Below are 16,520 nucleotides of genomic sequence, written 5' to 3' on the forward strand. Positions count from 1 at the left end.
ATTGCTAAATAAAAATAAAAACAATGGTATAAATATTTAGACAGTAATAAGGAGAATGAGGATGCTAAAAAAAATAAAGATGATGAACTGACTATTGTCATTCCTATCTGGGATACTTTGTTGAATCATAAAAAGGTGCTTAAGATAAGAACATGAGCATGGACCTTCACCGAAGCCTCGCTCATATATTCAAGTTCAAATCCGCTCTTACATGTGATAAGTTTTTCTTTGCCTAATGCTACATCCTTTGAGTAAAAAATAATAAATCCTCTAAAACGCTCCTATTGGTCTGAAACAAACATGGTAACGTAGTGCCTAAATGTTCTGTTCTTTAAATAGCTCAGCAGTGCATGTGTGTGAGGTTGTGTGCGGTTTATGTAAGACCGATAAATATACACCTCAGAGTAATTCCACATGAGAATCTCTGTTGAAATACTGTATGACCATCGAGGTAATAATAGGAAACAAAAAAAATATATATTTCCTGATGTTTGTAGACTCAAAATAACCATTATGGACTCCTGTGTCACTACGCTCAGTGGTATATTTAACAGTACAATCATCACTACTTCTGTTGTTTTTTAATCTCCTGTGTGTAAAAACTCAGAGCGGCTGTTCACAGGCAAACACATGGTTGCATGTAGCACAGTTTCAAACACACCAGCGTTATTATTATCCCAAAAACAGGCCAGTGTTTTTTGTTTTTTTTAAAGAGCGGTGTAGTCCAGTAGTTTCACACATAGTTTTATTTATAAAATCAAATGGTGTAGATCTGGCTCAGTGGATTTCAAAATGCAGTGTTTAGGAATAGATACAAAATAGTACAACCATAGTCAACCATCACTGACATTTCTATACATACAGGTTAAGATAACAACATTCTCTATATTTCAGCAGGTATCTCTGAGGTGAAAGATACAAAAAGAAACCTTCTGTAGACAACACTACCTGATAAAGGGATCTGGAGCGTTCTGCTCCCAAAGGACTGTGCCCAAAGAAGAGAGGAGCGACCCGATAAGACATACACGTACAGCAGACAACACCCTATCCCAGTCTCTCCTGACATCTTTACACCGCCACAACTTGAAAGTTAAAAGGCACCACACAATACAAGTCACAAGGAGATTTTGCCACACATTTGTAATGCTGTAACTGACAAACTTTAAGGCGGATGCCATGTGCAAAAAATATTTTGAATGTGTGCCACATATATATACGGCCCAGTGTCCTCTCCACTGAAGTGTGCTTTGATTCTCTCCCGTACAGCTGACCTCTTTATAAAATATCTGAAATGTGAAAGATTAAAAGAATGATTGCATTATCACTATGTTGCTTGGTATCACAGGCATTTTCCAGGCTTCCAGGTGTGGCAAGTGAGAGGGGAGAGAAGGGGGGAGGGGCTGGAGGAGGCCTCTCTGTGGATTTAGTTCCTGTAGCTTTTGCGTCCCTCTCCCTCCTTGAGGAAGGTCCATATGAGGGTGTTTACAATATCAGGCTGGTCTTGCTGCAGCCAGTGACTGGCTCCAGAGATGATGTTGAGACGGAAATGATTGCGGATGTAGAGGCGGCAAGCCTCTGCCATTTCCTGCTCCAAGAAGGCGTCTCGCTCCCCCCACAGCAGCAGCACTGGAGACCTGACGTGGTTTGGGCTCAGGGGAAGAGAGCTTAGGAGAGAAAGGAAAATAAAACAGAGTCAGTCTCTAGTATGAGAAATTTCTAGAAGACAACATACTTCAAAAAGTGTTAACACTTATTACAAAGTTGATCTTTTTGTTATCATGAACAGTCATGGAGGATGTACTGCCCCCCGGGGAAAAATAACGTTTTTTGAATTGAATTGAATTGAATTGAATTGAATTGAATGCTGCGTATGAAATCAAATGAGCTCCTTCATATTCAGAGTGCTGGTTTTAGATACATGTAGCCATGTCTGTTTTCCTATTCTATTTGTAAGGTGTGAGTTGTATTCATGTTTTTTTATACTCAACGTCAGCATTGGCCTCTAAGTCATTGTGACGAGAATTCAAAAAACAAGTTAGGACTGATGTGTTGAGTCAACAGAGTCAGCAGATGCTGCTTAGAGCTGCCTGTCACCATGGATGTTATGATCCGTCCTTGTTTCTAGTACTTTTAAGATTCCAAGCAATGAGATGTTTTTTTTAACTGGTAACTTACTATAGTAATTTATAAAATCAGTACTTCTCACTTGTGTCCATATTGTCATTGCATCTTAAGCTTGTTTTAGCTTTTTGAGAGACTTGGAGGCGTAAAATAAGGAAAGGCATCCTGGCTATAATTTTTGAAAGTTCAGTGGTGGAAGCCGGCAGATATCACAAGATGTCAGAGGAACTTTTTTCATAAGTCGGGATGTGCATCAAAAAAGGTAGATGGAAACGATTCTTGATCTCAGATAATTTTGAGACTTCTTCTAATTCGATAGACCAACCTGCATCATCATTATTACAGAAATCTAATGCAGCACCGCAAAACTCGTGTTTTACATTACACATCTCAGTTTGCTTTACATCTCTGTAGAAATGTGCAGGAAAATGCTCCAGCCCTTCTGGCCAGGATGAGCAAGAGGGACGGATGGATGTTTCTGTGTATTTATGTCCCTGGTGCCTATGTAAAGCATGCTCTCGTGGAGAAGCTAATTGAGCATGGGTCAGTGATATTTGTTTGACGGAAGCATATAAAAGCTATTCTCAGATACCTCACTGCTTGAGAAGGGAGCAGATGGCGTGCTCAGCCATGCATTCACAGTTAACATGTTAAAAATGCATGCACTGATACTTTCTTTGATCTGATATGTGATGATCACTCTTGGCCAGCGAGTCGCGTCTGACGTGGGAGAATGACCCCGAGAATGAATATTAATCTTTCCTCTTCCTTTGGCCTGAGTAAAGGGTCAGGCGTAAAGCGTCACTGCAGAGCTCTGACAGAAGATGGCGCTACTAAATTTGCATTCGACAGCATCACATCCAGTATTTCATAAAATGAAAATAAATAAATTCAAAAACCGTTTTGAAAAGTACATACTCACTGCTCTTCAAGTGATTCTTTCATCAAAGCTAATGATGATGACAGAACACACTGAATAAAAAAAACCCATCTCAGAGTAGGCTACCACAGTGAAATGGTCTCCTATGGCAACAGCATGCCTGTTTAAGGAGCTTCAGTAAAATGCATGTCTTATGATAAACTTATTAAAGGAGAGATACTCCAGGGTTATTGTTTATTTTAAAGTGAATACTAAGTTAGTAAAATACAACTACAGTCATTTTGACTAACCAGAATATTATAATCATATAACATCTTGAGGGATTTAACTGTTCGTACCTGAAGATTTTCCTGAAAATAGTCAACACGTTGACTTTTATGTAACTATTTCAGAATGCTGCATTCACCCTTTACTTAAGTAAAAGAACAGTTCTTTGCTTCTTCATATTTCTCCAATCAAAAATCAGTCCTTTTTGCTGTTGAGTGAACTATCCCCCACCTGAAGACATTTCTGTAATAGTTGAGGGCTCCAGTCAGAGCTCCTGGCTGTGAGAGAGCATACAGATAGGCCTCTAAGTCCTCTGCAGTGAGCCATCGACCCTTCCTTCCAATCCCTGTGTTTCGGCTGGTGAACAAGGCCTTCAGAGCCTGCAGCAGAGACAGCAAAAAAAAAAAAAACACTGTGGTGAGTTTATGTTACTGGTGCAATTTGATCTAGAACACATTCATAAAATAAGACATCAGTGTCACTGAAATATGAGTCAGAAAATGTTCCTCCGTGTTTAAATCATCTCTGATGACCTTCGGTCACAGCACTGACTCCCTGACTTACTGCTGGCTTGACAACATTACATGCTGTGCTTTAACTTTTTAAAACGCCAACACAGGGGAGTGGAACATTATGAAATCTTGCATTTTATTGGCAAATATGAGAATATGTGAACACTTCAACACAAGATGACATTTAAAAATGCCTGGCAACGCTTTAAAAAAAACCCTTTTAAATTGCTTTGAGACAAGGAAAGAGACAGTTCAACATTTTGAAGAATGACTATGAGCAGACATAGTCTTAGCTTCACATACAAAAAAGAGAACATTTTGTGTGGAGGTTGCTTTGAGCAAATATAAAAGCCATTACATGTTTTTTTCCACCATTTGGCCTTGTTACTGTCAATATGCTAAGCTGCTGCTGGCTGTCACTTCCTTTTACTGGCAAATGTTGGCGAGATAACTTTTTTCATATTAATGGAGAAGGAATAAAACGGCATCTTTTTTTAAACACAGAGAAAAGGCACTGCCGTGTTTTTAAAATGATTATATAAGTGCTCTTCAGACGCTTCATAAATACTCTGCTTTTCCATCTTGTGAAATACCCTTTACATATTACATTTATGACCTCAGTCAAAAATGTCAAATGCAAGTATTCTCCAAAAGACAAGGAGACACACTCAAAGGTCTGTGCAGAATTAAACTGCCCTCTATCACACTCAACTGAATGAATGCAAAACAGCCAATGTGTTGCTAACAACATAGGTCTTCATAGGTCTTCATCATGTGAAGCTAAACGATCAGTTCAATCTTCATTTGGTATGAACGTGATAAATCTATCGTCCTTCAAACATGGAAGTCCATCCCTTCTGGTGTTTTTTTCTTTTCCTTTCTACCTTGATTCCCTCCCATTCTCTTCCATCTTTTTTTCCTCCTGCCATAGATGATGCATCACTTCCTCATTTTTGACCAATGGGCTTATAGATTGAAAGGTAACCATCCTCCCACTCCACTCATTACTGTAACATAACACAGGGGTAGGTGGGAGTGTAAGCTCCTGTCGACATTGACCTTGGGGAAAACCTTTGTTAGACACAACATGCAGTGTGTTTTAAATGCTCATTTCTATTAAAAGAAAATGCTTCATGATTTTACCCAAACATTACAGGTTGCCTTGGAGCATTTTTAATGGAGATTTGCATTTTACATTGAGATTCGGATTGACAATTTTTATGATATAACTCAATTAAAGAGCTCATTTTAACCATAATCAACAACAAAGAAAAAAAGAATTTTCATTCAGCATTTGTTTCCCTCTTAGTGTATAGAGAATAAGAACATAATTTAGTTTACTACATCTAACCTTTATCTAACCTTTCGAAAAGCAGGTTGCCTTAAGTGGCAATGATGCAAACACTAAAAATAGCCTGTAAAGGTAAGAACATGCAACATATCCCAATGCACATGCATATAAACAGCGAGCATGCACACACAACACACACAAAGACTCAAACACACACAACCTTGACCTTGAAACCGCTTAAGCCCACACACAACAGACCACCTTGAAATCATTGATGGAGAGCATGAGCTCTGGCAAGCGGGGCAGCTGGAAGAAAAAGAAATGACTGGATTTCAGCAGCTGGCTGGGGTGACGCAGAGCGTAATCTGAAAGAGAGGAGAGAGAGACAGAGAAGTTCAATATTAATCTTAACGGCAACTCTGCACACGCTGTGAGGTCGTGGATGTGGTAACTGTCAATGACTTTGCCTCTCTGTTTGCAGCAGCTAAGCCAGCTGTTCCAGCTCCACATTAGCATCATGTAATTAGCTTCTTATCTTCTTTCCCTCAAGGCAGAAGAGGAAGTGGCAGATGGATGCATACATTGAATTGAAGTAACAATACTTCCTAATTAATGATCATTATTATGGTAATAATCTAAGAGCCAAACCAGAAGCTCTCTAATTAGCATAAACAAAGATGGTTTCCTTTATGACAAACAAACTGTGATCTGAGAGTGCCTCTGTTTGCACACAGAGCTATCTTACCTGCGAACACAGACGGGTGGGCACAGTTAAGAACAATGAGCTTCGTCACCATCTCAGGGTAGTGAATGGCAAACAGCCACGCAACGGTTCCTCCCCAGTCATGGCCAACAAGGCAACATCTGTTGTATCCTTAGAAGAAAAGCAAAACCACATGAGACTGTGTATTATTGTTGTAGTAGAAGAAGAAGAAGACAGCTGTCTGTTTATGTTAACAGCACATCCATACAGATGTTGTTTATTAAAGCATGTCAGTACCCTAAAAAAATCAATACTGTTCTCAAATCTTTAATGCTGGCTTACTCCCTCAGAGGACATTTACACCCATTAAAAGGATGTATTTCATGACATACAGCCAAATGCAGATCAAGGTCAGAGCATCTGCCTGAAGAATTCTGAACACGTTTCTGCCAATACCTATAATCTAATCCCATTTCCTGTGGAAGCACCATTAACAGCCACTGGTAAGAATTATACAAACAAGCCCCACACCAAGCATAGATATTGCACATGCTTCGTAAAGGCACAGATATTTAGCTAAGGCTAAGGGGGAAACTTTTGGAAAATGAAAATGGGCTCTGACTGCCAGATCAAACACTGCAGTCAATGTCTGAACATTGATAGTATAATCTTACTTCTTATTTGTCTTATATGGTGAAAACTTCCATTGAAATGTTTAAACACTGCTTGAATCCATCCATATATAGCATGTGTTGTCTTTTAACTGGATTGTAAAAAAAAAAAAAAAAAGTCTAAAAGAAACCCTCAGCTTGTTGAGAATGATGCTGCAAGATCAAGACTTCAAATATTTAACTTAACATGTTTTAATAAAGTTGAGCCAGATCACTGATGTCCTGGATAGTGTTTCTTGTATTTTCCTGACACAGTATGCCGTATAAAAGTACAGGTTAAGGTACTTTCCACAGCCTCTCATTATTGGAGCGGAAAACTCTCTTTATTTTTAAAAGTCACGTCAAGTCAACGCGAACATGTGTCACTAGACTTGATTGACATGTTTTGGTGAGCTCTGAGACTTATTCAAAGTGGTTGAAAAGGAGGATCATATATGACCTTGAAAAGGATACTAACACACATCTTTAAAGTATGCTTTTAAATGTGATATGTGATATCATGAGATCATGGGATGTGATAAAGGAGTGATGTTGCCGCATGAGTTTTTATTATATTTTTTACATCTTTAATTCTCAGTTTTTTTTTTCTTATAACAGGTTTTGATTGCTTTTTTCCCCTCATGACCATTATTTGTAAATTGTACCACATTTTTTATCTGATTTGTTTTTCATTCTTGCTGAGTGAAACACTGTGGGCTGCTGAATAAATAGAGCTTCATTTATTTGAATTGATTTGATAATTCTTACTGAAATAAGAGACCGGTATGTGCAATGTCTGGTTTAAAACTATGAGAAGACCACAAGGTCTCCAACAGATGGGTAGTACTGTTTCTAAACCAGAGCCCAGTAGTTAAAGTATGATAAACGCTGGCCTCCCACTTCCACTAAAATAACTATGATGCATTATTGAGTGCTAAGCTCCTGAAATCCTGTTAAGAAATTAACAGTGACAGCTAGAACAATGGAAAAAGCTACAAAGCATTAGCTATACTCATGAGCACCATCGAGACAATGTGAATTTTTAACGTTGAATGGGTTCAAAAACTGCTCATGAACACTTACCATTAGCTTTCAAACCATTATTTTACCATTAAGTGGACCATTATGGGTCTTTGTTTTATACTCTGATCAATTTTTTTTTTTTTTACAAACAGTATAATCAAACCAGACCGTCTTTAAATTAATCAAACAATAGTATGAAATGTTCTTCTCAAAGCAGTGACACTAAAGAGATTCCCCGTTGAGAGTTTAAAGCATCTTCAGCTCATAGCTGTGGTTATTAAACTAATTAATGAAGTTTATGTCTGAATTAGAGCTTTGTTGTTTTAAACTAGCCCAACTGTTCTCCTCAACGTTCTTTTCGAGATGTTAGAAACATCCAGCACCAACCAGCAGACGGGCAAAGTGAAGCAGCTCGCTGGCAAACATAGAGAAGCATTTAGCAATTTAAAGTCACAAGAATAAATAGTGAAGAACTCAATCATTTGGTTGAATGTTACAATCATTAATGCCTCTGTAGCTATAGCTTTAATAAGGTAACTGTTGTAGTAACGGTTAAAGTGTGACATAATGATGCGTACCAGCCAAGCAACAGGTCAGTGTACTGCCTTCAAAATCTACTTTACTTTCTTATTGATATCCTAACTTTGTGCACACTTAAATATTCTTTCTGGTGTAATAATTTCAAGTTCATCATCTTTCTCATCTTTGCTGTGCCGGAGTTTTATTTGAAAATAATGACAAGCACATCTTGTATAAATGCCTATCCCAAATGAAGACAGGGTCATTTTATAGATGGAAGTATATAAAGCCCGGGCTTTTTATCAAGGTTTTTCATAATGATTGTAAGCAATGAGTAATGGGCAGCATCAATATTATCACTAGGTGTCAGTAGGGATGTAAAAATTAATAGTGAGGAAGTAAAAAATCGATTCAAAGGTGTCAAGGTTCGAATCGGTAATCATAGTAACACTGTGAGCGTCAGCAGCTGTAGAGCAGAGGTGGTGGGTTGTAATGAGTGGGCATTATCATCATGGTAGTCGAAGTATTTTTGTTTCCCAAGACAGAAAATGAAAGCGTTGAGAACAGACGAGACAAAAAATGATATTGCAACAAGACAGAGAGCTTCACAAATAGCACAACGAACATGATGCAGCACTTAATCAACACTACAATGAGAAGCTCCAATCCTCTCCCAATTCTTAATAATAATATTGTTTCTTGCTGCATTATAGTGTGCTCCTTTTTGTGATCGCTGGCAACAGTTTTTATTTTAATCATGTTGGTAAGAATGATGGGTTAACTCAAATTATAATGGACCGCAATCATCTATTAGAAAATTATGCAAGTAAGTAGGCTAAGGACAGTGTGTACTGTATGTGTAACAAAGTCAGGACATGACCATCTAAATTATTTCAGCAATCTTGTAATTAGTGCTGAAACCGTAGCTGTAACACACTTAAATATGAGGTGACAAGTGTGAAGGAGAGGACAAAGATAGAGCTACCAGACTCTAACGACTGTATATGAACTCATTAGACAATCTTCAGTGACATTTCAATGCTCAGACTGATTATCGTATAAAGTCTGTGAGTTTAAAGGAGAGTGATTTGTTGGCCAGTAAAAGTTGAAAAAATATATCATTCTGGCCAAGTGATCATTAGTGGATGCTGGTGTGAGCAGACTGCCTCAGGCTAGCTTCCTGTTACTGTTAGCATGCAGTCAGCTGGCTGGGGGCTCTATAGCTGCACAATGTCCCATGTTCTGTAAGAATGACTCACAGGAAGTTTGTCATGCCATGCTGCAGGCCTGAGGCCTGTCCACAGCTTAAGACTGATAAACAAGTTTATTTTAGACTCAACACACTTCGGAGGATTTGTTCTTAATTACAGACAGAAACAGTTTTCCAAACTCAAACAGAATTACCTAAGTACTCCACGATGTCCTTGACGTCGGTGACCAGGTGATCGAAGCGATAACTTTCAGGGGAGAGTGGCAAGTCTGACTCGCCATATCCCCGCATGTCGATGGCCACCACACGGAATTCACTCTTAAACTCTCGCAGCTGGTATCTCCAGGAGAACCTGAGGCACACAAACAGATACAAATATAACAAAGATTTCCTTTTTACATGACTTTACTTTCACACTTGAAGAGGCAGTCTTCAAATAGTTTGTTCCATAACAGCTATAGCCAAAACTCCTTGAGAGTGGGTTTAATACTGCCAAAGAAATCAAGGAAACTCAAACAGAATCCAAATGTTGTAAAAATCAATGCTGCAAAAGTCTAGATACTCTGACTTTTAGTATCCTCGGGTCCAGCCCCCTGAACACTGGTTCCCTTATCCCCCATAATGCAATCTGGCAGTGTCCTCTGTCATTCTCATGCGCAGCCCCTCAAGTTCCAACCCCTTGTATGCAACAAAGACTTTCGGCTAAACACTTTCAGCCTGCAATCTCAGACTGAAGACAAACTGGGGCATCTTTTAAGGATTTATGTAATCTCTTGTTAGAGCCACAAATTATGCAAGTGTTTGACAGGCTGAGTAGAATTCCCTCGTAAAATTATGTCCAGCACTGGTGGGGGGTTTTAAATTGCTTTATAAACTCCAACCATAGGAATTAAATTACTAACTTTTGTTTAAAACTTTAACTTGACTTTCTTGAATAGGTGAAGGTCACTTCAGTATAACAGAAGCTGTTTTAGATTCTGATAGTGTGAGCCAGGCTGACTTCCTAATTGAAGATCTTTTCTTCTGTAGCGGCTCCTCATCAGGACTGAAATCCCCCTCCGCCTCCTCATGCTCAGCTGTACAGGGGGGAAAGAAAGATGCAGAGCCCTGACTGCGATTTCTGATGAGTCAGTATAAGATCCCTGCACTCAACTGCGATCTCAGAATATAGATGAGGTTTAAAGCATAGTAAGCCCCTTGGACCCCTCCACCCTCCCTCTGATGCACAGATACACTTCTCATTTCAAAGAGGGAATTAAACACATTAACTAAGTGTGAAGATTTCTTTCCACCCATGTCACTCTCATCGCAGTTTGTCATTCCTGTGAAGAATATACAGCAAGTGAAGTAGAAAGAGCTCGCCCTTACTGTTAATTAATCTGTCTGCAGCTTAGATGGTATATTAGAGATATGGACAGCTTTACAGCTCTTGACAACCTCTGGCCCCAATCCAGAAGCAATACATATCATATTAGAGGGAGGAGATCTTGAATGCTTGGGACCGTTTCCCCAGATAGCCATTCATATCCCCTTGTCTCTGGGTTTACATTTCTCTATTTTTACAGCACAGGAAGTGGACTTCAAGGATTAAATCCAAAAACCTGAAACCTCACAACCAAGGAATTCTCTTTTTAAGAGAAGTGACCGACGTAACCAATAGCAGACAGCTGAACAAGCAGAGTTTTACAGTTGGCTTGTCGGCTTGTTCTGAGTGAAGTGGAGCTCACTAATGCGGTTACCGCAACTGCCCCCCACCCTGATTTCCCTGTGACCTACCAGAACTCAGGGAAGCCGTGTAAGAACAGCATGAGTGGCTTTCCTCTCTCTCCAGCAGCAACATAGTGAAACCTGAGGCCAGACTCCTGGGAGGAAGAAGAGACAATGGCATTTAAAAAAAAAAAATACTTCAGCTGACAGTCTCATCCACTGGCATTTTGAGGACAGAATAGAACAAGTCAGCACTTTTGAATTAATGACTTAATGTAGCAGATATCAGGAAAACAATTACTCACTCCTGACTCAAAAGATGATGAGCATAATTATCCGGCAAGTCACTGTCTTGTGAGTCTGTTGCTGCTTCATTAAGCTTTCGAAGGAAATCTGCCATTTTGAACGAACTTTCAAAAAAAGAGTCTCTGGCTATTATCACATCTGAATCAGACATGAAATTAAACAGAACCGATTTACTACAGCCTAATACTGACAAAATGAAACCATTGTTGTTGTTTCCTGCATGGAAACATGGTGTAGGTTTGTTTAACTCATGCACAACTCGAAGGATCTTGTACATTACATGCATATTTCATTTACTAAAACTACTTTGTGTCACCAAACTACAGAGGGGAATATTGTTCTTATAACTGCATAGGGTTTACCCTATGGAAATTGTAATTAGTTGCTAAATGAAAATTGAGATTTCGATACGAAAAAAATCTTCAAACAATGCTCAATAATATGTCTGTGTAGGTTCTCAGTCATCGAGGGTCAATTTGAAGCTTGACCCAAAGGCAACTGGACTGGTTGAAGATCTTAAAAACGTCTCACCTCTCCTCTGAAAGACTTCTTCAGTTTTAAACTATTTGGTGGACGGAGCTAGAAATGTAATTTAACAAGGTCTTCATCCAGTGGCCTTTGGGCCACGCTTGAAATGCACAATAATTGTTTAAAGTGTCATAGGATTTTAGAATTAGCCTTATCTACTGGACAAGCTGCAGATGGAAATGAATGCTAACAGCTCTACAGTTTAAATTAATGACCAATTAAGTCTTTAACAATGTCAGGGGTCTCCCTGCAGAGTGTGAACACTTTCAGTACTTTATGTACAGTAGATGTTGTTGGTTATACTCCACACGTTTTTGTCCATCTTATTTTAAATGCAGAACTCCTTAAATATTTTTATGATGAAGAATTTATACTTTTAATTTCCAAATGAATAGCCAATCCCTGCGCAGACAATATAGGCTCCTGCAGTTTTTTTATGTGACAGGCATGCCTTGGTATTTAATTACATAATGTTGAGCACAGATTGTTTCGTTGGAGGCTGGCAGCTTGTAGAGGCGGAGGAGCTGTTCTTTCAGAACCACCTGAGCGCAGCGCCAGCAAACCGCGACGCCACCGAAAAACCTCTCAAAAATAAACAGAATGCCTCACGATATGACCAAACATCAGGCCTGTTTGTCTTTTCACGACGCGACACGGCAAAACAAGGTGTTGTAGCTTTTCACGTCTGAGCATCGTAGCTTGCGAGACACACACGCACACACACACACACACATACACACGCACAATGGACTTTCCCCCACAGTGAGCAGACACCTCTCATGTCCAAGTGCACCAGCGTCTTACCTTGATCCTAACATAACAGTGGGTTCCCAAGGACGTGTCATTCAGACAAGCCGGGGGAGTTTCACGAGTCACCCATTGGAAGGTTGTTGTCGGCCTCAGGACGATGTTCCACCAAAGTTTCAGCAGGGCTACGACGGTGCAGAGACCACAATAACCGTATATAAGCGACCAATATCCCAAAACTCTGATTTTTAGCGCAAGTCTGATTAGAAATATCAGCAAGTTGTGGAGCACTCTCGCCATTTTTACATTGCCGCAGGAAAATCGATCCAGATCAAGTTACCTATTGACTTCTCTGTGTTAAGCTGTCGCTTGTGTTCAGATGCTGCTCTGACAATGCCGTTGTGGCGTTCGCAGCGCATACGCACGACTGTCTGAAGGGAGGATCCCGAGAAACGTTTGAATGGGACGGAGGCTGGAGCATCACGTCAGATTTCACGCTTGCGTGTGACAGCACTGGTTGTTTAGCAGGAGTCGGTGTTGTTGACTATACAAGGCAAGTCCGAAATCCAGCAATAAGCACGTCTATGCAGTCAGTGATGTGCAGTGATTTCAGCACAGCTAAGAGGCGCTGTTAAACAGAGAGAGATCCCTGTATCACTGCAAAGCTCCAGGGCTGCACGCCGCATGAAACCACACTGTTTCTATAAGACATCATGTTCTTCTTCATGGTCAATCAATAAAATACTTATTTTCATCTTAATTATTTGACAACCAGCTGTAGGATAATAGACGGTTGCTACGCATCTTAATCATACGTGACTGGTGTTTTTCAGACAGCGCATTAATACTGGACGCATTTCAATGTAATGCGGTCACAGGTGTGCTTTTTTCAGCCCTTTAAACCAAGCTATTGTTTTGTTAGAAAGCACAAGTGGAGACAAGATAACACATAAGCTTATAAACCAGTTAACCAATTCAAGATTAGCCTAATCCATCACGTGGCAGGAAATGCAGTATAACAGATTAGGCTACATATCTTTGACTGCAGTCCACAAGTTCTCCCACTGCACTGTGTCATGTCTTTGTTTTGTGGAGTCTATTTTATTTTACTTAAAAGGCATTTCTTTTCACATGTTGTATTAACTGTGTGAGAGGGTCTACACGAACTGAATTGCCATAACTAATTTACTGTTAGTGTTACCTAAAAATGAAGAACTTGACATTTAATAAAACCTCTTCAGCGTTGAGCCCATATTATGACACAATGAAATAAAAAGAACTGAATTCATAAATAAGTAACAGTGTTACTTCAATTATTAATGAGGGCTGACCTGCCTTAAAAACGGTCTTGTGCTGGAAACAAAGATTTGCTATGACGTGACAGAATGAAGAAGACGCCATGTTGAATTTTATTTGGCTAACTTCATCCAAACGGCTGCAGAAAAAAACCTTACAAATTAAGTTTGTTATTAATTTAAGATGCTGAATGTTTAGAGAACATAAATATCTAACGCTCCCTTTTTAGTGACTTCAAATGTAATTTGTAGCTTTATTTGTGGTCAAATCTTTAACAGAACTATTGATCTCCTGTAAACCATGAATTGGGTTTTCATTGGAGAAAAACATTTGTACAGATATCATGTGATTCAACTAGGTGTAGTTCTAACTATTGGTAACTGTTTTTTTTTTTATTTTACAGCAACATTTTCCATGACCTCTGTGAAGATCCTAAGAGGCCCTCTAAAACAATAACCCATGAAAAAAACCTCCAGGCTGCTGTGGATCTCCCCCTCCTCAGGAGGCATCAGTCCAGAAGCCCATACCTGAAATGGATCAGGGATTCTGCCATCTCTGTTTAACAAAACCTGCCTACTTCAACAATCTCATTATTTCTGTCACCACCCAGGGGCTCATGACCATGAGGAGCTGGACCGTGGATTACTCTTAAATCAAAAGCTTTGGCGTGCAGCTTAATGTTCTCTTTACCACAGTGGTATGATAAAAGCCTACCATTTCTGCTGACACCAAACTAATCCACCTGTAATTGTATTCTAATCGCACGGTATCGGGTTTGTACAGACTCGTCTACCAGTTCCAATTCTACCTGATCTCAACTAGTCGTATATCATGATAGAACATCTAAAACTGTTTCTATGATAGTGAGTTAGCAAAAACTGTTAAATGAAGTGTTTTTCTTTTCAAAGTGAGACTCTTGTTTGTAGTAACCTAAATGGGTGTGGTAGCACACGTTATTGTTGCTTAGCGTATTGCAGCTGTTGCAGCCTGCTGATTGTCGTGTGTTAACTGTCGGCTTTCAACAACACGAGTTTTACAAATACGTTTGCTGCTTTGCAAGGCATTCCCTTCTCCAGTGCTTTTACTGATAACGCCATCAGCAACTCGTCCACATAGACACTACTATCACAAATGTTGATTTACAATAATCTGAAGTAGCGAAACCGCTAATGTGCAAGGTCACGGCTTGATGAGGCCAATGGAACCACAACATAGCTTCGAATGGCTGTGCCTAGACAAACTTTACATGAAAACATGTATTTAGTATGTATCTGAGGTCTATCGATTTTAGATTCAAACAAGAGATAACCCTTGACAAGCCTGACGATCACAGAAACCATGTTTGACTCTCTCTTCAGACTTTGGAAGCAGCTTTTACTCAGATTATAAAAGCACCTGATGGCTCATAGAACAGTCCTTTTACTCCATGCTCATTCTATATCCCCCCGGACTCCCTGTGGGGAAATGGTTGTAATCCTTCTCCAAATCCACAAAAGACATGTAGACTGGCTTGACAATCACTCATAACCCATCCACTAAGCCTGTCAGGACAAAGGTCAGTTGCATCATTTTTACAGCAATGTTGAATCCTTCTATTGTTCCCTTTAAAAAAAAAAAAAAAACAGTTGCCACCACCCTGGTCTCTTATTCTGCAGGGACACTTGACTTCTCTACAACATTCAACAGACATGACAACAAAACCATGTTTAGAACCAACCACCTCAATTAACCACAGCTGGACCCTTAAACATAGCGTCCACCTCTGGTATTGAAAAAAGAAGCCAATGTGGAAGTGCAAAAAAAAAAAATGCAGTTCCTGGAGCCTTGCAATGCATATTTTGACAGCAGGGATAAAGATATTTAAAGCCTGGTATAAAAACAGACTTGGTCAGTTCATTTCTTAATTGACACACGCTTTATGGAGCTATGGGTGCATTTGCATAGTTAGAAACGTGGCTGATTTGATTTACAGGTGGGTGTGTTGTAGCTGTTCTCAGCAGGCTAAGGCATGCCGTTGTGTGTCCGTCACTTAGTTGATCAAAAGTTAGGCAAAGACATCATTTCCAATGAGGAGGCTGCCATCATTTGGCTTCAAAACTCCTCTTCAGAAACCAATGGTTTACATCACTAAGACTTCATACATTTTATTATAGTCTATGCCTTAACACTCTCTATAACCTGGTGGACAAATACATCTCACAATCCTTCTCCGGAGCACATCAGCATACACTGTCCCCCAAACATCAAAAGTCACCCATATTGCTGAGTTGCCTCTTTACTACGTCAGAGAACACAGCCAGGGCGTTTAGTTAGGTTCTCGGGTTCTTTTAAGTCAGCATCATCCACGGAAGGGAGTACCAAATGAGTTAAGGAGTTATGAAAAGGGTCTCCTTTATACCCAACAATATCCTCAGTATCAGCAGATCTCCCCTGCAGAGCACAGCCGGAGCTAAGCTTGATTTCTCATACTGAGTCGCCTGATGGTTTGCCAAAACTTTTTTTGGGCCAACAGAAATGCTGCCACCCAGGTTTTCGCTGACAACACCCCTTCTGGCCTTCTGTTATCCATCTGCTGCTTTACAAGACCTCTGGGCTAACCGTGCATACAGGGCCAACAGCATTCTCAGGTTGGCACCTCGATATTTGCATGACCTTTTGACCACAGCGTTGTGCTCTGCTCAATAACTGGAAGAAAGTTCAAGTGTAGCACTACAAATACACTACTTCATTTTGCTTTCCAAATGTGGGTCTACCTCCTCC

The 16,520-nt window shown here is 39.8% G+C and overlaps 1 protein-coding gene across 1 annotated transcript; it reads right to left on the reverse strand.

Moving 5' to 3' along the window:
- Positions 1–728: 728 nt before the first annotated feature.
- On the reverse strand, positions 729–12,995 carry ephx4 (epoxide hydrolase 4). The gene is made up of 7 exons (XM_079350033.1): positions 12,522–12,995; positions 10,953–11,038; positions 9,371–9,528; positions 5,817–5,945; positions 5,333–5,436; positions 3,500–3,648; positions 729–1,664 (listed from the first exon to the last, which is right to left on the reverse strand). Exons 1-7 carry the CDS (start codon positions 12,762–12,764, stop codon positions 1,424–1,426), a joined length of 1,110 nt encoding a protein of 369 aa, XP_079206159.1. The 5' UTR covers positions 12,765–12,995; the 3' UTR covers positions 729–1,423.
- Positions 12,996–16,520: the final 3,525 nt, after the last annotated feature.

The sequence above is a fragment of the Symphodus melops genome, assembly GCF_947650265.1.
Source record: "Symphodus melops genome assembly, chromosome: 8".
NCBI lineage: Eukaryota > Metazoa > Chordata > Actinopteri > Labriformes > Labridae > Symphodus > Symphodus melops.